Raw genomic sequence first — 22,125 nt, forward strand, 5'->3', positions numbered from 1 at the left:
ATCCTACGGGATATAGTTTCCGTGACCAATAGAAGATAATGGGGTACATATAGGTGTTGACCTCTCCATACAAAGGACTTGACCCTGTTTTCATATCATATCCATGCTTTGTCATTAATACAATATACACCCCAGAGTTTCTGACGCTACGCTTTACCTCTTCAAAAGATTCACCGGCCGCTCAGAATATTGTACTTTCGCGGAGAAACAACTTTATCTAGAAAAACAAAGGATTCTAGGTCATTGAGATAGCATGGATGCGCAAAGCAATACCAAGGCCTTTAATCCTCCAGCGCCAAGAGTGCCCTCTGACAGGCTGGATGTTTGGTATATCCATCATCTTCAAGCTCATCGACACACCTTTACGACATGAAAGACTAACTCAGCATCTACAGGTCAATCGTCAACGAAGCAGCCGCAATATCTCCAATCCAACCAATCGTGAACCTGGGACAAGGCTTCTTGTGAGCCTGTTCCTTCTGTTCGCGCGGCTGATCATATACCTAATTACCTACCAAGTGGCTTTAATCCGCCTCAATTTGCTATAGATGCAGCCAAGGAAGCCCTCAATAGGGTTGATTGCAATCAGTGCGCTCCAACGAAGGTAGGATTCTAGCAATAACTTCAATTTATAGATCTGATCCATACTGAGAGTACAACAGGGCCGCCCAAGTCTGAGAAAGGCCATTGCGTCTGCTTATTCGAAACTTCTCGAGAGACCAATTGACGAGGGAAGCGAGGTCGTCATCACTTCGGGTGCGAATGAAGGTAAGCCTATAGATAAGATACTTCTGGCTGGTCGCGATTCAACTAATATGCAGGCATGCTGTGTGCATTACTGGCCTTCATTTGTCCCGGTGATGAAGTCGTTACATTCGAACCGTTCTTTGACCAGTAGGTGTTCCCCAACCAAGTCATTAGATCTAGACATCTAAGTATCAGCCATCGTGCGATAGATATAGAAGTGGAATTGAACTTGCCGGTGGTATCCCTCGCTACGTGCCTCTTCACCCTCCAAAGGACAGCAACAGGGCAATATCAAGTGCCTCTGAATGGACAGTTGACTTTGAAGAGCTCGAGAAAGCCATAAACAGAAACACGAAGATGATTGTATGAGACGTATTCCCTCTTGTCTGTTCTATATTCCTTCCATATACTTACTAGCCAACCGCAGATTCTCAACACACCGTACGCACAACCCTTTTCACTTACACCTCCCCAAGCCAACAAACTAACCACCGCGCTACAGTCACAACCCTGTCGGAAAAGTCTTCACAGAACCAGAACTCCAGCGCATCGGCGACATCTGCTTAAAACATGACCTTCTCATCCTCTCTGACGAGGTCTACGACCACCTTTACTATGTCCCCTTCACGCGAATCGCAACCCTCTCCCCTGACCTCTACGACCACACACTAACCGTCGCATCCGCCGGCAAAGCCTTTCACGCCACAGGCTGGCGAATCGGCTACCTGATCGGTCCACAGCCGCTCATCAAGAATGTTTCCGCGATACACACTCGCATCTGCTATAGTAGTGTATCTCCGTTACAAGAAGCAGTGGCGGTTGCCTTTGAGAAGGCAGACGAAAACGGCTTCTGGGAGCATAGTCAGCAGGAAATGAAGGGCAAGATGAGGTTGTTCTGTGAGGTTTTTGAAACTTTGGGATTACCAGTTAGTGCTCCCCCTTTCTTTTGACATTTAGAGACTTGGAAGGAAGAAAGATCCTGCATAATGACAAGAGTTCCTAGTACACCGAGCCCGAAGGCGGATACTTCGTCCTGGTGAACTTGTCCAAGGTGCAGATTCCCAGCGATTACTCCTTTCCGGAACATATCGAACAACGAAGAAGGGATTTCAAGCTTTGCTGGTTTTTGATCCAGGAGATCGGGGTGGCTGCTATCCCGCCGTCGGAATTCTATAGTGATGATCATGCGCATATAGGTGAGGATTTTCTTCGGTTTGTGTTTTGCAAGGAAGATGAGGTGTTGGAAATGGGAAAACAGCGGTTGCTTGGGTTGAAGAGGTATATTGTTTGATGTAGATGGCGATTGAGCTTTTCAGTGATGCCGGCCATAGGGTTTGTGCTCAATGCTTGGTTCTGATTTACTGAGAAATTTGCTGCCAGAATCATGTCTTCTCTATAGTTTTGTTTGGTTTTAGTAACCTCCTGATACACTTTGTAGTGACAGGTATAATTAGAGGTTATACTAGTTGGAGGACAACAAGATGCTGGCATGTAGAGTCTAAATTAAATGGAATCGAGTCTAATCGAATGTCCACTCACTTACCTCTCACTTATCATTAACAACATATCAAGTATCAGAACTTATTGTCTTTTCACGTTCTGCTTTTTCTTTTTCTTTTTCTCCAGCTCTTATTCCAACGACGAATAGTGGGCCACATAATGTTTTCTCATATCGCTTAGTATTGCGCCCATCAGTCTAATCAAGGATACTATGGTACAATTATTACAGAGAAAATCTATACACAGGTAATTCACATAGGAATATACACAGCAGGCATAATAGAAGATAAAATGGGTATTGAGAGATTAAAAGACAAATTGGGGTACATGTCACTAAATATGGCATGGGTAATATTCTCAGTCATAAAGTGGTAAGGTCATATTGATTTTGCAGTGTTAAATTGTTGTTGGGTAGGCACTGAGATATATATTCTAATGGTACGGATGGTTTTTATATAGTAGTACTAAACAAGAGACCACTCGTAATAGTAGGTTGGGAATACCAGTAGGTTATCATGATGATCGCATGCATTATGCGTGTGCTGTTTTTATTATGCTTTCGTATGATGGTTTGGAATGCTTTATGCTTTCGAGAAGTCAATTCAGGGAATGCGGGTTACCTTTCATCGGTAGGTTCGGTGCACATGGTCGGAGCTCCTCTACATAATCAATAAGTTCCTTGAGCCAAAATCTTACATGCCGATAGCTGTCACTAATCTACTAGTTGTTTAATAGACACGCTTTAGGACTCAGCAGGTTGTGCAAATGGCCGATTTGCTTTTTCATATCGTGTACCTCTTGCGCTATCGCCACTGCACTGTAGATCCTGTAGATCGATGCTGATACAGGCATGTCTTGCATACTTGTTTCACTCTCCTGCTGCTAATAGTAATCTCATCAACATGCTATCTCTCGGGAACACAATCACCGATGCAAGGGAATTCTCCGTCGGGAAGGAGATAGGCTATTGCTCCAATGATCGCCGAAACTAGTGGTATGCTGTGTTCGTAACAGCATGGCGACTGACGCTTGCTGCTGCTGCTGCTGCTGGTTAGGTTCCAGCAAGTCCAGCTCTCTGGGTCAGTCACTCTTGTCTCTTCAGACATCACGATGGAACCAACAAAGGAAGGTGATGTTTGCACCGTGGTTCAAGCAGCCCCGAGTGATAACGAGAAAAGTGATGATTCCCAGACGCTTGTCGACAGTGAAGACTCGTCATCTATTCCGGAAGGAGGATGGCGAGCCTGGCTAGTAGTCTTGGGCGCATGGTGCGCCATCTTCCCAACGATGGGGATAATGAATCTGTACGGGTTGTTGGAAGACTGGCTGGCGGAACATCAGCTAGATGGATATTCAAAAGCATCAATTTCGTGGATATTCAGCTTGTGGCTATTTTTCTTCTATCTTGGTGGCATCCAGATCGGTATGCATCGCTTCCATTCCGACGCTCAAACATCTACTGACGGTGTCCTGTAGGACCTATATTTGATGCACATGGTGTCAGGTACCTCCTCGTACCTGGCTGCATTGGAATGACCTTGTCGATGATGTTCCTCAGCGTCTCCCACGGTACGGTTAAAAATCTCCAGCACCGGATTAATGGCTGACTTCTGCCTGGAAGCATACTACCAATTCATCTTGGGATTTAGCATCCTAGGTGGGCTCTCCGCGTCAGCAGTATACACACCCAGTGCTGCATGCATCACGCACTGGTTTCTTAAAAAACGTGGTCTGGCGACCGGGATCGCAACGACAGGGGGAGGCATTGGAGGAATCATCTTCACCAATGTGTTCGGAATCCTGAGCAATAAGATTGGATTCCCCTGGACAATTCGCATCCTGGGATTTATATTCCTCGCTAGCCTAATGGTCAGCCTGCTTACTCTTGAAGCACGTCTCCCACCTAGTCCATCGGCAGGGAGCAAGATCGACATTCGCGCCCTCAAGGAGCCCGTCTTTACTATGACTTCCATCGCTGTCATTTTCGCGGAAATCGGCCTGATAGTGCTGGTCACTTATTATCCGTCCTATGCACAATCGCACGGCATCACTGGCGCCCTTTCCTACCAGCTCATGACGATCATGAGCGCAACTTCTATCTTCGGCCGCGTCATTCCGGGAGTTCTAGCGGATATATGGGGCCGCTTCAACGTTATGTTTGGAACCTGTGCTATATGTACTATTCTGTCCTTTGGGCTGTGGTTTACAGCAGGCAACGACAGGGCATGCATCCTGGCTTTCGCGGCATTGATCGGATTCTGGAGCGGACCAGCGATAAGTCTGACACCCGTCTGTGTGGCTCAAATCTCGAAAACCGAGAGCTATGGTAAACGATTCGGAACAACAATCGCGTTGATGGCATTCGCCTTGTTAGTTGCCATTCCTGTGGCTGGTGAGATCTTGAAGGGGCAGAATCGGGGAAAAGTAGAGACGGAGTATTCCGGCTTGATTGGGTTCTGTGGCGCGGCGTATGCTGGAGCTTGCCTGTTTCTGTTTCTGGCTAAAGGGGCCAGTGTTGGATGGCGGGTGACCAAAGTATTTTAATAGGTTGTTAGAGTCTGATCAAAGTTAAGGGTGGATAGAATAGAGAGTTATAGAATAGATAGACTAGATATAGAGCAGTGGAAGATGAAGCAGCATCCGCCCGGCTTCTCGATCGGGCAAGGCGCACGGACCCGAACACGCGCCGCTTTGGACTTTGGATTCTCGCAACAATCCGACGGAGCTTCATTCTCCAATACCTACCACATTGCTTATTGCCTTTTCGGTTATCCCTCTCTGTTTGCAGGCCTGTACACGGTGTTTCAATCTAGCACTGCTAGCGTCATATCCGACCCCCGTCTGCGAGAGTGTCTTGCCTGCCGAGGGACGCCGCGGTCTGTTTACGCTCCCCGGACGCCGTCGCCCCTCCAACCCGCCTCATGCCTTTCTGTCCATGCGACCGTTGTGACAGCCCCTCGCTCTTGAATCGCACTCAATATCGACTCCCACGTGCTTCATTTGGTCATGGAGAAGTTTCTGCGCTCCTGGCGTCAGGATGCGCTGAACCGGGGCCAGCATGATGCGGCCATCTACATCGGCGATAAAGTGCTCGCGCTGACCAGTGAGTGACTGACCAAACCCAGCATCGTTCCGATCAGTGCTAAGTCCATTACTTCTCTAGACAGCGACTCCGATGCCTTTTGGCTTGCACAAGTACACTTTTCGAACAACAACTACGCCCGTGCCTTGGCCCTCCTGTCGCGGAAAGACCTGATCTCGAGAAGTACGGCCTGTCGCTATCTGGCTGCGCACTGCCACATCAAGCAGAATCAGTTCGATCAAGCACTTGCAGTCCTAGGCGACCATAATCCTACGCACCTTATACGCAGCAGCAATAGTCGCCGCAAAATCCAACACCTTAACGGTCAGAGCCATGTTACCTTGCGGAACGGAAAGACGACAGCGTCGCGCATCGATCGGAGCGAAGAGCGAGAGCGAGAGGATGCAAGTAACGTTCGGTTTGAGGCGGCCATGTGTTACTTACGGGGACTCTGCTTTGCGAAACAAAATGCCTTTGACCGGGCTCGCGACTGTTACAAGGACGCCGTACGCATTGATGTGCAGTGCTTCGAGGCCTTTGACCAGCTTATGAAGAATTCCCTCATGTCTCCCGCAGAGGAGCTGGAATTCCTCGAGTCGCTTGATTTCGACTCTGTCTCGAGTCCCGACCCCTCAGTCGCGCAGGAGGCCGCCCATTTCACCAAGATGCTTTACACCACCCGATTGTCGAAATATTCCTCGCCGACAATCCTCTCCGACGCTACCGAAACACTTTCAACTCACTACAACCTAGCGGAGAATGCGGATATTCTGCTTTCCCGCGCAGAAGCTCTATATACGCAATGCCGTTTTGCCGAAGCTTTAGAACTTACTTCGTCAGTTCTATCCACATCTCAGTCTGCAGCATCATCGCAAATGACGCCTGCAATTCATATTTCCGCTCAAAGCCACCTGGGACATCCGCCGGCCGTATACCCCTTGCATTTGGCTTGCTTGTATGAGACGGGCGCCACAAACGCCCTGTTCCTTTTGTCCCATACACTTGCCGATCACGCTCCCGAGGAGTCTTATACATATCTCGCAATTGGTGTTTATTACCTATCCGTCTCTAAGATTGCTGAAGCTCGGCGCTACTTCTCTAAAGCGTCTCTTTTGGATCCGCATTCTGCGCCAGCATGGATTGGCTTCGCTCATACCTTCGCTGCCGAAGGAGAGCACGATCAAGCGATTGCAGCGTATAGCACTGCGGCTCGGCTTTTCCAGGGCAGTCATCTACCGCAGCTCTTCCTGGGAATGCAACATCTTGCGCTGAACAACATGTCCTTGGCCCATGAGTATCTGTCGGCCGCCTATGCCATGTCGACTGGAGCTGCGTCCGCCTCGGCTCCTTCGATAAGGGCGAATCCGTCGGAACTTACATCTCTAGGCGGTGACCCGCTCGTCCTTAATGAGCTTGGTGTAGTTTTGTATCACCAAAATCACCTTGAGGGCGCTGTCGAGTTGTTCCGTCAGTCCCTCACCCTGGCTACATCGCTTCAATGTGAACCCGGGGCCTGGGTTGCCACGAGAGCCAATCTCGGACACGCGCTGCGCCGTATTGGTCAGTTTCAAGAGTCACTGGCCGAGTTCGACGAGTGTCTTCGCATTGGTGCGGCGGGTGCGAGCTTCGGGTACAGCCCGTTCTTAGGGGGCAGCGGCGGCAATGCCTCTGGGGTCGCATCGTCTGGAGTTGGAGGCTACGAGGATCGAGGATTAATTGGATCCCTGCACACTGCTCGCGGCCTGGTCCTGTTGGAGCTGAACCGCACCATGGAAGCCGTAACAGCCCTGCACGAGGCAGTGCGTGTTTTGGGAGCGAGTGGTGGTGGTGATGCAGCTGGTGGTGCCGGCATTGCTGGCACGCTCTTATCGCGGGCACTGGAAATCTGGGCATTAGAAGGCCAGGAGGAGCCGGTGGTGTTAGAGGATGCTCGGACCACCACAAGCCGCAGCTCGACACGGTCTTCCAAGGGAAAGGGGAAAGTGTCTCGACGACGTGGGACAGTGGACGAGGCATACGCCGAGGAATGGACTGATGAAGTTGCTCACGTCGACAGTCAAACAACAGTCACAGAGGAGACAGCTGGAGACAGGGTGGAGATGGAACTTGATGATGAGGCCGATGGACTTCTCCGCCATGCTATGAGCCGTGTACGCGGCGGACGAAGCAAACGACAGCCGGGCGTGAGTCGGGAGATGGAAATGAACGACACGCCAGGCCCGGCGGGAGGGCGCAGCCGAGGGTCACGGATGCGAAGCAACGCTAGACATAGTTGAAGGACACAGGGAAACATTGGAGCATAGCAACTGGGCGTTTAGAGAGGTATACCCTGGTTTTGTCATTGGAGCTGGCACCATGGTTCGGTTATAGCATTGGAGGCGTATATCATTCAGTTAGATCCAAAGCATAATTAGTAAGCATTGAGCTACCTGTGCATTGATAAGAAGTAGTCACGTGAGCATCTCCGATAGCATAGCATCGCATCGCAATCGCCATCTACACTTACCTTCTACAATTTCCAACTTAACCTCAACACCTTTCCACCCATACAACCACAACTCCCTGTATTTGGCCGTGACATTTAAACCGCCACCATGTCCGAGCGAAAGGTCCTCACGTACGTCTCACCCCCAACATCCACAAGAAAGAAAGGGACAACAGCAACTAACCCAACCTCAAACACACAGGAAATACTACCCCCCGGATTTCGATCCCAGCGCAATCACGCGCACACCGAAGCACCTACGCCAGTGAGTACCCTACCCCCTACCCCTATCCCTATACCCTCTTCTCCAGATCTAACCAAAATCCTCTTCCTCACAGACAAGGCCCCAAAGTAATAACCGTCCGACTAATGGCACCCTTCTCCATGAAATGCACGAAATGCGGTACGTCCCCCAAAGCCACCCCCCTTCCATCTTTCGACTAAAACACTAACATGTCTTCGACAAAAAATTAGGCGAATTCATCTACAAAGGCCGCAAATTCAACGCCCGAAAAGAAACCACATCGGAAAAATACTTCTCTATCCCGATCTACCGATTCTACATCCGATGCACGCGCTGCAGCGGAGAAATCACTTTCCTAACTGACCCGAAAAACATGGATTACCGGGCGGAGCGGGGCGCGAAGCGCAACTTCGAGCCGTGGCGGGATAGAAGCAAGGCGGAGGAGACGGCGGAGGAGACGGAGGAGCAGGTGCTTGATCGGCTGGAGCGGGAGGAAGGGGAGAATGTGGAGCAGGAGGAGAGGGATAAGATGGCGGAGTTGGAGGAGAAGATGTTGGATTCGAAGCGGGAGATGGCGATTGCGGATGCGTTGGATGAGATTAGGACGAGGAATGCGCGGATTGAGAGGGGTGGGGCGGGGGGTTCGGAGGTGGCATTGGGGGCTGTTAGGGAGGAGAGGGATGAGGAGGCGGAGAGGGTGGAGAGGGAGATTGAGGAGGTGGCGAGGAGGGCGTTTAGGACGGAGGAGGGGGAGATGGTTAGGAGGTTGGTTGACCAGGATGAGGGGAGTGTTGATAATGGGGAGGGTGCGAGTGCGAGTGGCACTGCTAATGCCAGCGGTGCTGGGGAGATGCCGCCGCCGCCGCCTTCTTTTGCGAGGGTTAAAAAGGCCAAGAAGCCTGCTGTCAATAGCTTGGGGATCAAGAAGAAGGCCAAGCCGTCGTTGGTCTAGTTTTACTGGTAAGGGGGTTTGGCGTTCGGCTCATGAGCATGGAGTTTTGTTACTTTACGGGCATTATCATGGTATATTAAACTGAACATCTTGATTGATTAAATAATTGTGATACACCAACAATGCATAAACGCGTCAAACAAGTAGATACGCAGAAGATCCCTGTTTTGCCCCGAAGCGCCACGCTAGAATGAAACCACTGGCTGGAAATCCCGTAAGCCCTCAGCCCGAACGAAAACGCCAAGAGAACACAGACAAGGCAAACAGATAGAAGAAACAGCGACCAGCTTCACAGATACGGCATCCAGAGAGCATCGCAGGCAGCGAGATGCTGCGGGTTCACGGCCTTGGAGATCAGGTCGATCGTGGTTTGGTTGGCTGGCAGGTTACCCTCAGGTGGACTGGCAAGGCTGACGGCCCGGTTGACAATGACATCGCTGTTGTTGTAGACCAGATCGCGGAGCTGCGGTGGTCCCAGAGGTGCACGGTGCTGGGCTGTGGCCCAGAACATCATCTCGTCCCGGACAAAGATACTGAGCTGCTGCTCAAGTTCGTGTCGGGGCTCCGTGAGGCAGCGTGCAATGGCCATCAATGCGCATGCAAACAGTCCCTCCGTAGCAATCGGTCCCAGCAACGTCTGGATGTTGGGGGTGAAACGGAATGGCACTTGCTCGGGGTTGTAGAAGAATGCCTTGGTCGGGTTGATTGTGGGGATCAGCTCCGAGCCCCAAATGTCACCCGTCAACCTCGACACCAGAATCTTGTTAGGATACCGGTTGCCCATGTGCATCACGTAAGTCATAAAGGCAATGGCCGCATATTGGTAAGCAAACTGCCGCCGGAAGAGCCAGAAGTCCGAGAAGTTCGGGTACATGCGCTGGAAGTAGTCCAATACAATCGTGCTGGGAACCCACTTCTCCTGGATGGCAGTGAGCATCTCGGTACGCAGGACCTGCTGCTGGTCGTTGGAGCGCTGGAAGACGTCAGTGTCGTTCGTTTGCGTGGGCGTGTCAGTGTCACTTACGTTCTGTTTCGTTTCTGCCAGAGACCTCATCTTCTCCATGGTAAACATGACAGGCTCGTCCTTGTTGATACCCACACGTCGGCAGTAGTCCTCGTAGATGCCCTGCATGGAGATGTAGGACGGGTCATCCCGAACCAGGCGAATGTGAGGCGCCAATGGAACCATAAGCGGGAGATGGAAGTACAGGTTGCGGCGCCGGCTCTCCTTGCGCTTTCCCAGAAGTCCGTTGAAAATACGGAACAGCTGCAAGATGCGCTCCTCTCGTCTGCAGTGCCGGGCTGCGGGATGCTGGACTGCAAACGGATGCACACTACCATCGTGACCGCGAATCTTCAGGCGACGGTGGCAGACTCCGATACCGCGCACCAGATCAATGTCTGGAAGGAAGCGGTCGATCCGAACGAAGTCTTGGTTCTTGTCCTTGTGCAGGAGGTACTGGCCTGGCACCTCGACTTCGTCGAACTTGAGGAAGCGGAACTCACTGAGGTGAGGCGAATACGTCTCCAGGAATTGAGACTGAGGTCTGCGGTCGAGCTTCTCTTCAAACTTGTCACGCCAACGACGCAGCTTCTGGATGTACTCGTACATCGTTGGCTTCTTGACCACAAAGTCCGCCTCGAAAGACTTGCGGATGTGGGCTGGGAGAATGGTCTCAGCAAAACGCGTGATATTCGCCTCGGTTGCAGGCGGCAGCTTGAAGTCCTGCGCATAAGAGCCCGGCATGCGGCCCACGTAGGCCAGTCCGTCGTTCAACAGCGCAACAATGAGACGATAGGCATCCTCGTCAGGGGGACACTTAAAGTTCTTGTGGATTTGATCCACCATGGTCTCCATCGACAAGGCCAGCAGAGGGAAAGCAGTCTTGAGACCGGACATGATCTCATCGGAATACTCCCACGGCTTCTTGAGCGGCTCCTTCTCAGGTTCCGCACCAGCAGCGTTCTGATTCTGCTGCGGCACTCCATTTTGTCCTGGAACCTGCAGATGGCCTTGCTGCTGGCCTTGGCCTTGTGCCTGTTGCGCTTGGGGCTGTCCTTGGTTGGGCACTTGCCCTTGAACAGGTGCCTGGGGTTGGCCTTGAGGTTGGGCTTGACCTTGAGCTTGAGGCTGACCTTGAACCTGGCCTTGAACAGGAGTCTGCTGTGGCTGGTTCTGGTTGTTGGCCTGGCCTGCATTCGGCATCTGGCCTTGAGCTTGCGCTTGGGGTTGTTGTTGTGGCTGTGCCTGGTTCTGTGCAGGTTGTTGACCACTTGGTGCCTGTGGAGTCGGAGTCGGAGTGGCATTGACTGTTTGGGCATTCTGGAGGGGAGAGGCATTTGCAACTCCCGGCGAAGGCTTGGGCCGTGGAGAAGCCTGTTGTTGCTGCTGCTGCTGTTGCTGTCTGACACGATTAAGCTTCTCCTGCTTCTGATCGTGCTGTTTCTTGATGTTAAGCATATCCTCCCTGTTCGTACGGAGCAGGAAGAACAATGCTTGCGGGAACAACTTAGCAATCTTGACGAGAACAGCCTTGCACAGACGAGCTTCGCGGTGTGACAAGCTGGTGAGGAGCTGCGGTATGAACGTGATCCAGTACCAAACTGGAGTATCGCCCTTGAAACTCTCAAACGCGCGCGCAATCTGACCCTCTTCGTTGTCCAGGCTCAGAAGCCAAAGGATGCGACTGAGCAGCTTCCTCGACTTGGCATTCTTGTACAGACCAGCAGCCTCTAGGTAGCAGCTGACAGCATTGCTGGCGAGTTCATAGTCCGAGGGGTCAGACTTGAAACGTTGATCGCTGTACTGTCCCCACTCCGACCAGGCTTTGGCAAGTCTCAACTCATAGTAGAGGGCCACACCATATGCCTCGTTCGCCTCATTGACGTGGTTCAGCTTAGCAAGGAACATTCCCTTCAGCGTATAAAACTCCGCCTTTTGCTGAGCACCGAAGTAGTTGAGATTTGTGTTATTGATGACATCCAGACCACTATTCAGCTCTTTGGGGTTCTGGTAGTGGCACTTGGCCTGTTCTCTCAGCTTCAAGAAAGCTTCTTGAATCTCAATGTTCGGCAGAGTATAGATACGGCTGAGCTGGTTGATGCACACTTCCGGCATTTGATGCTTGCGAGCAACGTGAGCAAAGCGGTTGATGATCCAAGCTGTCTCATGGTATCCACGGTAAGCATACGAATTGCTCGCCACGTTGTTGGTCTGCGGAGGCAGAAGGCTAAGATATGTCGCATTGATGAGCTGGAAGATGTGCTGCCGCCATGTAACCAGGTCTTGCCAAGCGTTGATATCATCCCAGAGATTAGGCAGACGGTCTCTCCACGTACCCAAGAGCAGCTTCAACTCGGCAGACTTGGTATCGAGGTTGCGCTCATTGGTCTGCGAAAGACTGGCGCAGATGTGACTTGCATCATGAAGCTCAACCAGCAGTTGGAAGTGCTGCAGGATCGGGATATGGGCGTTCGTGATCCTCTTCGGCAGCTGGAGCCACTTCCTGATTGACAGCTGGATGGACTCATCGCACACACCGTTGAACTCCTGGATGTTCTCCTTCTTGATGTGGAACTGAAGTAGCGCCATAAACGCCTGGAAGAAGGTGCGTCTTGGAGTTGGCGCATCAGAAACAGACTTGATCAGGGACTCAAGCTGCTCCCTGCTACTCTCGCTCTGCCAGTTCTCGATGTTCCTCCACGCCGATTCCAAAAGGAGATCGTTCAGGTTCTCATGCTTCGCAAAGTCGCTGAGGATCTCCCATTGCTGCAACTTCTGTGCACAGATGAGCCAGTGATCTTCCCAAAGATAGTATTCGCCTTGTGAGAACGGCATTGCACCCGAGCGAGCCTTGATCTGGGCGTTCTCGTATAGCTGTTGAGCCTTATCCCACATTCCCTGCTGCTCATAAGAGAGAGCGGCGTTAGTCTCCACAAACTTGCAACGGCGCCGCCACGTGCCATAGAAGAAGTCATCTTCTTGCAGCCCTGCATATACTTCTACCAAAGCATCAAGGTTGCTCTCACGGACAGTAGGAGTATCAATAATAGGGCTGATGGCAGTCTCCTCAAGATACGTGGCAGCAGTATACCAAGCATCATAAGTTCGACTGAGATACTTCATGACATGTGGCGGGATCTTGAAACGTGGCTTAGCGCGCACCACACCTTCAAGCAAAGCTTGGACGACATTAGGCCTCTTGTCAAGTTGTCGCTGATGATACTCGCGCGTAATCAGAGTCACCATTCCCTTCTCCAGATCGATGCGGTCCTCCTTAGACAGAGTAGACCAGAAGATTGGGAATAGAGTCGTCCAGAGCTTATAGGACACGGTAGGGTCGGTGTGCTGGAGTTGACACAGGGGCTCAATGAGATCGCGAGCTTTAACGTCGCCGATTTCACTTATGAATCGCTTGCGCTCGGAGACGAAAGCTTCCAGTTGAATGTCTACCATGACATCCGCCTTCCTTGAATCTTTATCGGCATTGCCGTAGAGGAAAGACACGGGGTAGACAGTGAAATCATCTGGATGCAACCTCGCCGACGAACCCATATCCACGCAGCCCAGGACTAGGTGAGACGCCTGGGCCAGCCAGAACGAGTCCGCCAGCGTGTCCCAGTTCTGACAGGTGAGCACGTAGCTGAGACGAGAGCTGGCTAAGCGGGTCAAACTGCGGTCGAAAATGGTCATGAAGCGGTTCCGCATCTCAACATCCTGTGCCCTGGTTCCGATCAAGAAGGCGTGCTCGAGTCGGACAGTCAGTTCGGTCCGGGTGATCTTAGAATCCTCATAAATCCTGATGACAAGATCGAGGAACTTCTTGAGCATGGTTTGGTCTTGTCGCGACTCAAAGAGGAGCATCTTATGCAAGACAGCGGTCTTCTCCTTGAGCGTAGGCCATGACTCGGTGGAATGGAAAATCCAAGTCTCAACCATACCCAGCACCTTGCTGCAAAGCTTAATGTTCTGAGACCGTTCAACCAACTGAGCCAGAACACTGAGGAAAGGACGCCTCTGCTCTCCAAGGTGAGACATGCGCACTGATATAAGTTCGATGGTCTTGAATATCAGATCAACCCCGAGCTCGAACTCCTGCTGGTCTGGAACTCCCTCTGGAGGCTTAGTTCCCGGAGGCAACGCTGCTTGATTGGCGGTGGAAGCTGCAACATGCTCCTTGGCCAGTTTCTGCGAAAAGGCTTTCATGACCTGGGGAATGTGGGTGTCCATCTCAGCCGGCTTATTCTTGGAAAGAGTCCAAAGTACATTAAGACTAGAGACATAATTGCTGGCCGATAGAGTCTCCGTTGCAATGGCAGACAGGTAGGTGACGAACTCAGAAGGCGAGTTTTCCACATCCATAGCATCCTCCTCCTCTGGCTGATCATCCGGAAGAGCATTCAGAACCCTTCTGATAGGAGGCAAGAGCTTGGGGGAGATATCCACCTCGTCTTCAACGCCATGGAGGCAGTCCTGAATCTCTGGGTTGTCCGAGCGCAAAGGCTTTTCGAAAAGCTTCTGGATTAGGGGCAAGCGAGCCATGATCCAGTCATCCGGCTTACAGGCCAGGAGTACTCGTATGACCTGCAGGGTATTGACCATGCTCGTAACATGCTTCTCGTCAGGCTTGTCTGCCTTTTCGCCCGCGAGGATTGGTTCCGTAACCTTCTGATAGAGCTCAATGTCCAAGTCTGCCCAATGCTCGTCAGACAAGAGGTTCCTCAGCAGGTGCACAGCCTTCTTCACCATATCACCCGTAGGCACAGGCTGCTGCGGCTTGGTTCCCGGAAGCTCACGAATTCGCGCGGCAGGGACAGGGTATCTCTCTGCAATTGTCGTGATGAAAGATATAAGATACTTCGTCAACGTGGCACGCAGATCAGGGGGGATGAGATAGTCCTGAGACCCCGCTGCAGGCGAACGGGATGCAGTGCTCTGGGTTTCGTCCAACTTGCGCTTCTTGGCATTGGGGGAATCATGGACGCCGTTGGGCATCGGAGAACGGCTAGCTTTAACACGCTTCTCTTCCCAGTGCCAAATGAGACTAACAAGGTTAAGTGCCAGTTTCTTGCTTTCGTTCGAGGAGCTCATAGGTGAAGCGATCTTGATCAGAGATGGAACGATAAGAGGCACGAAATGTTCCCTTGAGTCGTAGAAGAGATCCGGCTGCCGCACGAGGAATTGAAAGATGCACATGACCTGCTGCAAGTTGGCAGTCTCCTCCGCCAAAATTCGTCGAGGCCACTTCGCCCATATCGGGTACCGCGGATCATGTACCTGAGTATTTTGGTTTGCCATGGAGGTCCTAGTCGGCAGAACAGGGGCAAGAACATCAAGAGCCTGAGTCACAAGCGCTTTACCCTCGTTCTGGTGAGCTCGCAGTAGGGCCACGTAGACTTGCACGACAATCTTGAAAGGCGTCTCATAATGCGCAATGAAGTAGCTGATGAGAACGTAGGCGCCGTATTTGTTGATGACGTCTTCCAGACGGATGTAGTTCCAAGCGAACTTGATAATGTCCTTGCGCGATTCCTGTACGGTCTGGGAATGGTATTTGATCAACAAGGCAGACAGCTGGAGAAGTTCCATGCGCGAGTGGTCCACACCAGCCTGGTTCGACTCATCGCTCAGATCGGCCAATTGAGGCTTCCACAAACGGCTCTGGATAAACTCGGTCATACTTTTGTCCATGAGCTTGGGACTGTTCGACGGGCTGTTCCAGGTAGTCTGGACGTCCATGGCGAAGATGGGGTTAACCAGATGACGGAAAGCATATGTCTTCATCTTCTGGGAGCAGGTGCGCTGGCTATAGAGGTCGAGGCACCGCATAATCACAGAACGGCGGTAATCGATAGACTCATTCGTAATGATATGGCGGTAAATGAATTTCGGGAATGCTAGGGTGCGCTTCAGTTCTTCGGCAGAAAGTCCGTCCATAACCTCGAACAGGAAGTCCAGATCTTGCACCGACTCCGTGAGGTAGTTAGTGAAGATATCCATCAGCTGGTCCTCCGCTTGCTCGACTCTTAACCGCTCGTTCGCCGGTAGCTTGTCATTTCGGAGCTTTTTCTCCAGATCGCGTCCCGAGCTCAATAGCTTGGCTCTCAGATCTGCCTGCGAAACCAACCAGCGCTTGGTCGATTCATGCATGCAGATAGAGTGAGCCACGTAGATACCGTTGATTGCAGCTGTGTTCTTGCCATCCGTCGCCTCTTGCCCGAAAGCAGCATTCACGAAGCTATCAGTGTCCGCAACTACTGCAGAGCGAAGTGCCTCACTTTCTGGGTCTGCTAAGACCTGGCCAAAGAATCGCCCAAACCGCTCATCCTTAAAGCGGTTCTGGAAGAAGGTCAAGCTATCCTTGGGATACCGATTCAGGTACTTGACCAAGGGCTTCCGGAAAGGACTGTTAGACGTCCTACGAAGCTTGTCTTCAAGATCCAACACCTTGTTCACTAGATGCTCCATGAAAGAAGTAGCAGCTGGGGGGAGTAGATGGAAGATGTTGAATATGGCAGCCACGATCTTCATCGGAGGACTTTGCTCAACAAGACTGAAGGACACCTTCTGCAGAATCGTATCATCTGCAATGACCTTCATATGGTCTAGAAGGCGAGCTCCAATCTCAACCTTGAAGTAATTGGTGAGCAATGTCAGCAAACGTGCAAGTCCGTCGAGTCCTGCGACGCTCAAACGCTTAGGATCCTGCAAGTTCATCAGGATAGGGCGAAGACCGTTTTGGAGCAAATCTTTCGGCAACTTGTTTGTCTGCGTAAGAACGTCCCGAAGACCGGCATTGGCGGCTTCAATAACATCAGGAGACCGCGAATAGAGTGACTTGAAGAATACAGAGATGATGCGTGCGCGGCTCGTATTCTGTGGGGTGTTGCCGAACTCCTGGAAGCTCATTGCCATAGACAGGAGACGAAGGCATGCGACACGCAAGTTGACAATCATTTCTGCATTCTTGAACTCGTTCGGCTTGGAGGCGAGCGACTCATCATCGGCATCAGCCAAGGCTAGAGATTCCAGCATCAATCGATTGAGCGGATCATTAAAGGTCACGATGTTATTGTGCAAGCTCAGGCAGTACGTAATGGCATCGATAAACCCAATCTGCGTGGGGAATGGGAGTGCTCGGAGCGGCTTGTTGAAGATGGACTGCAAGAGGCGGTCCTTCACAGGGAGAATGAGGTCATGGACCTGACAACTCAGGACTTCGGCAATAGTCGAGAAGCTCCGGCGCGAAGCTTCTCGGACCTGCTTATTCATGTGAGAGAGCTCGTAGACAAAGTGCCCGCACAAAGAGTACATGCGGCTCTTCTCGTTCTTCAGGTCATCAAGTGAAAGATTCTTGCAGCACCGGCGGAGGATCAGATCCAGTGTCTCCTGCGCCCTGATTCGCGTGCTAGCTGGTAGGTCAGAGGGTGTATCCTTGATAACATACATCAAGGCTCTGACGAATTCGACCTGCTTGTCCAGGAGCCAGGTGTCACCCAGGTCCAGCTTGGTCGCGAAAATGTGGATACCAAGACTTCCCCCAGCCTTGGTAAACCATTCCTCGCTATGGCAACTATGGCAAAACACGCGACCCAGATGTTGAAAGAAGGGAAGCTTTGAGACCCGGTCAGGAGTTCCAAAGATAATAGCGGCCGCATCCTTCATGACCTGCATTGCTGCCTGCGCACCATCACGGACAGAAGCATTGTCCGATGACAGTGACTCTACTAGAGCTTCGGCTAGGACCCGTGAGTCGAGATACACTGGGCCTTCGCCGTTATTGACATCGAAAGGCCTGCGAGTGTGCCTGGCTTGGGCGAGAGCGCGTCCGACTTCCACTACAGCAAAATGCTTGCATACATCAGCCACAAAGGCGGTTGCAGTGGGTTCAAGTTCCGGGATGGTTGTCGCGAAGATACAAGCTTTGATAAGTTTCTTCATCGAGCCCTCCTGTGTCAACTTCTTCGTGATTGAGCTGGACCGCTCAGATCTTTCCAGGATATCGGGCATTGATGTAGTCTTGCTCTCGAAAAGGTCATTTGCATGCAAACGGATGAGAGAAGCCAGGTCCTCCGGGACACTCTCATATCCAATGTAGAGTTTCAGCTGCGATGAAAGCATCCGGAATGCCTGCTGCTTATAGTAGCTGTCCGATGCCTTAGCCGTGGGTGTCTTGGGAACCTCCATCAACTTCCCAATAGCCAAATCAACGCCAATTTCGACAGGGAAAGGACGCTTCTCGCTGGGTCCGATAAGCTTGATGTCGACGCTGGGTGTATCATCGGCAAATTGTTCGAAGGTAAGGTCTGGAGGGTGGTTGAGGAACTTTCTATTACGGCCACCAAGCTTACCCAGAATCCTCATGGTCGTATGCGCATGGAAGTGATTGTAAGGATGGGGCCGCAAATGGTCCCACAAGGCTGTCATTAATTCGTCCATTATGGGTGCCATGATTGGATCAAGGTAGTCGGCCGTGAGATTGTCGACACATAGCTCTAGGGTCCGAAGACCCTGTCCCACAAGGTCCGAATCGGCACGCAACGCTACCACAATTGGACGCATGAGGTAGCTCAAATGTGGCAGAAGATGACTCAAGCGAGCAGGAACTGTGAGGGTAAGTTCGACGTAGAGGTCACGCTCTTGCGGTTTGCGGGCAGCGAGCAGCAAGTTATTGAATGTCTCCAAGAGCATTTCCAACAGCGGCAGAATCTCTTTGTAAAGGAGCTCGAACCGGCCTCCACCAATGCTGCGGAACAAGGAGCGCAGCAGGAGGAAATAGTTCATGGGCTCCTCTGCAGTCACCGAAAGCTCTATACATTTGGTAACGATCTTGGTGACATGAGGGTGCAAAACCTGCTCGTTCTGAACAGAGAACAGTGTCACGGCCATAAACGAAAGCTTGAACATCCTCAACAGGATCTTCGCTTTCGTCATGTCGGAAGTACCCACTTCATGGATCCGGTCCATAAGGTACTGCAACACCATTCCAGAGAATGCTGGGGAAGTGGCCTCGCTAGCCAAGAAGAACTGAGGAAGGTGGAGGAGGGCGCCGTGTTCGAACATGAGCTCGTGGAGGTAGGGTATCTCAGAGTGGAAGACTTCATGGAAGGTGGCGGTATCAATGCAGTGGAACACGGTTCCGAAGCTCTCCAGGAGCTCCTTCTCTTCGCGGGACATGGGCGCGGTGTATTGACCAGCAAGGAAGTCGAACGGGGAGGAGTAGCTGACTTCCGGAGGTGACTGGTCCACCCCGTAGTACTTGAAGACTCGGGCTCCTTCGTGGAACAGCTTCTTGATAACCCGTACTTCCTCAGCATTGTAGCCATAGGAGACCTCGGACCAATTTATCGGAACACTATTCGGGTCGATTTGGATATGATCGGGGTTGCAGTTCTTGAGCTGGTGGAAAATGTTCTTCAGGCCGTTGATCAGGTTCTTGAAAAGGAAGATGTTGTCGGAGACCGGATCACCACCGCGGTCACGAGGGTTGGATGTCTTGATGGGAGATGCCGAGAAGATATCGATTTCATCCCAATCAGGCGGATGCTCCTTCTCCGCAAGATACCGCTCCGAAGCAGGTTCGAGATCCTTCTTCGCGGCCTTGTATGCCTTCGAGACCTTGACCGCGTTGTCAAACTGATAGTTCATCGACGCGAACTTGTCACCAATGGCATCCAGGATCATGATCAAGAAGTAGCGGCCCTCCCGCTTATCCTCCAACCTTGATATCCTCTCTGCCATATTAAGTAGTAGCTTGGCACTCATTGTCTGGAAGCTGGTTCCCGGGAAATCATCGTGAAGGTTTTTGGTGTACACTTCGACAGTCCGGCGTATTTGATCACGCGTCAAGTGGTCGCGGACGTGATGTATGAGGTCGGCAAGCATGCTGTAGGCTAGAGGTCGCATAGTCTCGTAAACAGTGAGTCCATCGCCAATAAGCGTCCTCTCGTCAAGAAGCTCGTCGATCTTCTCGAGGAATATCTTCCGGTAATTAAAGTTTATTATGTGACGGATGGCCACCAGGAGCTCCTTCCTCGCGCTGGACTTTTCCCGGGGACAATCTTGAAGAAGACGCACAACAACTGAGGGGAGAGTGGGGAGAAAATCCTGCAGTTGCTGCGCATACATACGGAGCAAATAGGCTAAAAAGCTCATCGTCTTCACTTGTGCGGTGATGAATTCACCGAAAGCGGCTCTGTTCTTGATTTCTTTGCATACGCCGGTGAATATCGTCCCTTGGGCTGCGGCATCTGCGTGTGCCTTCTCCTGCGGCTTGGCTTGGAGAAGAAGAATACTCTTGATCAGCGGCACAAAGAGCTTCACATTCGCCGCGACGGACGCCCGATGCGTTTGGAAGATGGACACCACGATAATCGGACATTCGGCGAGGACCTTGAACGACTGCATACCCTTGAGTAACACATTGTTGGCCTGTTGTTGCTGGTCTGGTGCGAGATCCGAAACTGACGTCGCGGGGGAGCTCGGTCGAGGCGATTGGAAAGTCTGAGCCGTCGCACTTGGTGTTGAGGGCATCCCAGAAGGGGTGGCTTGACTGGGGGTATCGAAGGTATCGCGAACCACCTGCTCCATCATCTGAAACATCTCCTGAATGAGCGCGAGGAAAGGTTGTACGCGCGCCGCCGTGGCCTTGGCTTGATTGCGCTCGAGATCCATGATTGTCTTCATGCACAGAACCGCGTTTTCCTCGTTTTCAATCCGGACCAGATCCATCAGCAGGTCGACCATGTCGGCGGCATACGGTTCGACGTCCGGCGACGCCATTGGCAAACGATGTAGCGTCTCGAGGATACAATTCCGTAATTTCTGGCGACACAACCTATGTATGAGCCCTAATTCCCAAAGCTGACACCTGAACCAGTCACGATCCCTGACTCACCTGATCGAAGGACATGTTCGTGAAGACGGGCTCGCCCTTCAAAATGTGCTTGAACACCGGCCATAGCTTCGACAAGAAGATCGGATAGCTTGCGCCAGAGCATAATGGTTCGATACTATCCCGTAATTCGACAGCAACATTCGCTCTGAGTTTAATATCTAAGTGCAAAGAGAAACCGTCAGCTCAATGCCCGCAGTGAGACCACTCAGGACTTGAAAGTCCAATCCACAGCTGAAGCTTCATTCCCAGTATGAACAATCAAGGACCAAAACGCACCAATCTTGTCGTCGCCCAGCTTGGTGCTATAGATATCAATGCTTCGCTCCGCGTTCCGCTCCATGTTGCCTCGGGGGCCTTCAGCGGAGGCCATATTGAGAGATTGGGATTAATTAATCGCCAGGCCGTGAGGCCGGCCTGAATCTAGAAGCCGGCACAAGCTGATCTTATGTCGGATTCATATGCGTGTTGGTGGTGGAGGTGGTAGTGGTGGAGCTCTATGTCGAATGGCTCAGCGACGGAAGGCGCCTCATAAGAAGATGTGGAAGAACTATTGTGTCGAGTCGTCAAGTCATTAATCGGACCCAGTCGGTTCAAGGTGTAGGAAGCAAAGACCGGGGGAGGAAGAGGAGAGGTCGGGTAATATATAGCGATATATTTAAGGAAAGGGAGAGGAGGCGGAGGGTATCAAGCAAAGAATTAATGAGCGCAAACTACCGGCCTGCAAACCGACAGGAACAGAAAGCAGCGAGAGCAGACTGAAACGCGGGTATCGCAGAGACCCCGAACGAAACACTAGGCCGAAATAGGTAAAAACGGGACTTTGTTTCTCCTACCCGGTAAGCGCGCGTCTACGGTACTACCCTGCGGCTGCTGAGCCTATCACGGGTTACTTGCTCAGGGGTTTACTCAAAAGAGGCACGTGGTAACAGGAACAACGTTATAGACTTAGTAGTATAGTCGCGTGGATAAAGTCTTAAGAGAAACAGGAATCTGGTTCACGGCCATGCCATAAATACTTCATGTTGTAATATCAAAAGGTTTGCCGACATCAACGTCGACGAAGGGAAACGCCATTCGCACCCGTTTTCCAGACCCGAACACAGTTCTAATAGTCCAAACTCGATCGTCCGCTCCGATGCACGGGCAACCGAGCCACGTGCTCGCGCAGACACAAGAATATTCAAGGCCATGTACACAGAGTTGTAGAAAGTTAAATAG

General features: G+C 51.6%; 5 protein-coding genes across 5 annotated transcripts; 4 read left to right on the top strand and 1 right to left on the bottom strand.

Annotated features, from left to right (window-relative positions):
* Positions 1–253: 253 nt before the first annotated feature.
* Positions 254–2,038, top strand: AtWU_04578 (pyridoxal phosphate-dependent aminotransferase; the record flags this gene model as incomplete). The annotated part of the gene is made up of 9 exons (XM_035499689.1): positions 254–327; positions 396–464; positions 520–604; positions 663–768; positions 822–894; positions 957–1,110; positions 1,175–1,188; positions 1,250–1,673; positions 1,751–2,038. The coding sequence occupies 9 exons, from the start codon at positions 254–256 to the stop codon at positions 2,036–2,038; spliced, it is 1,287 nt and encodes a 428-aa protein (XP_035355582.1).
* Positions 2,039–3,357: 1,319 nt separating this feature from the next.
* Positions 3,358–4,791, top strand: AtWU_04579 (monocarboxylate permease; the record flags this gene model as incomplete). The annotated part of the gene is made up of 3 exons (XM_035499690.1): positions 3,358–3,670; positions 3,724–3,816; positions 3,869–4,791. 3 exons carry the CDS (start codon positions 3,358–3,360, stop codon positions 4,789–4,791), a joined length of 1,329 nt encoding a protein of 442 aa, XP_035355583.1.
* A 462-nt stretch (positions 4,792–5,253) lies between these two features.
* Positions 5,254–7,605, top strand: AtWU_04580 (anaphase promoting complex subunit CDC16; the record flags this gene model as incomplete). Its single annotated transcript, XM_035499691.1, has 2 exons — positions 5,254–5,350; positions 5,411–7,605. 2 exons carry the CDS (start codon positions 5,254–5,256, stop codon positions 7,603–7,605), a joined length of 2,292 nt encoding a protein of 763 aa, XP_035355584.1.
* Positions 7,606–7,923: 318 nt separating this feature from the next.
* Positions 7,924–9,010, top strand: AtWU_04581 (Saf4/Yju2 family protein; the record flags this gene model as incomplete). Its single annotated transcript, XM_035499692.1, has 4 exons — positions 7,924–7,946; positions 8,017–8,079; positions 8,153–8,217; positions 8,289–9,010. 4 exons carry the CDS (start codon positions 7,924–7,926, stop codon positions 9,008–9,010), a joined length of 873 nt encoding a protein of 290 aa, XP_035355585.1.
* A 289-nt stretch (positions 9,011–9,299) lies between these two features.
* Positions 9,300–21,277, bottom strand: AtWU_04582 (histone acetyltransferase TRA1; the record flags this gene model as incomplete). The annotated part of the gene is made up of 4 exons (XM_035499693.1): positions 9,300–9,983; positions 10,035–20,834; positions 20,908–21,065; positions 21,184–21,277. 4 exons carry the CDS (start codon positions 21,275–21,277, stop codon positions 9,300–9,302), a joined length of 11,736 nt encoding a protein of 3,911 aa, XP_035355586.1.
* Positions 21,278–22,125: the final 848 nt, after the last annotated feature.

The sequence above is a fragment of the Aspergillus tubingensis genome, assembly GCF_013340325.1.
Source record: "Aspergillus tubingensis WU-2223L DNA, scaffold_6, whole genome shotgun sequence".
Classification (NCBI taxonomy): Eukaryota; Fungi; Ascomycota; class Eurotiomycetes; order Eurotiales; family Aspergillaceae; genus Aspergillus; species Aspergillus tubingensis.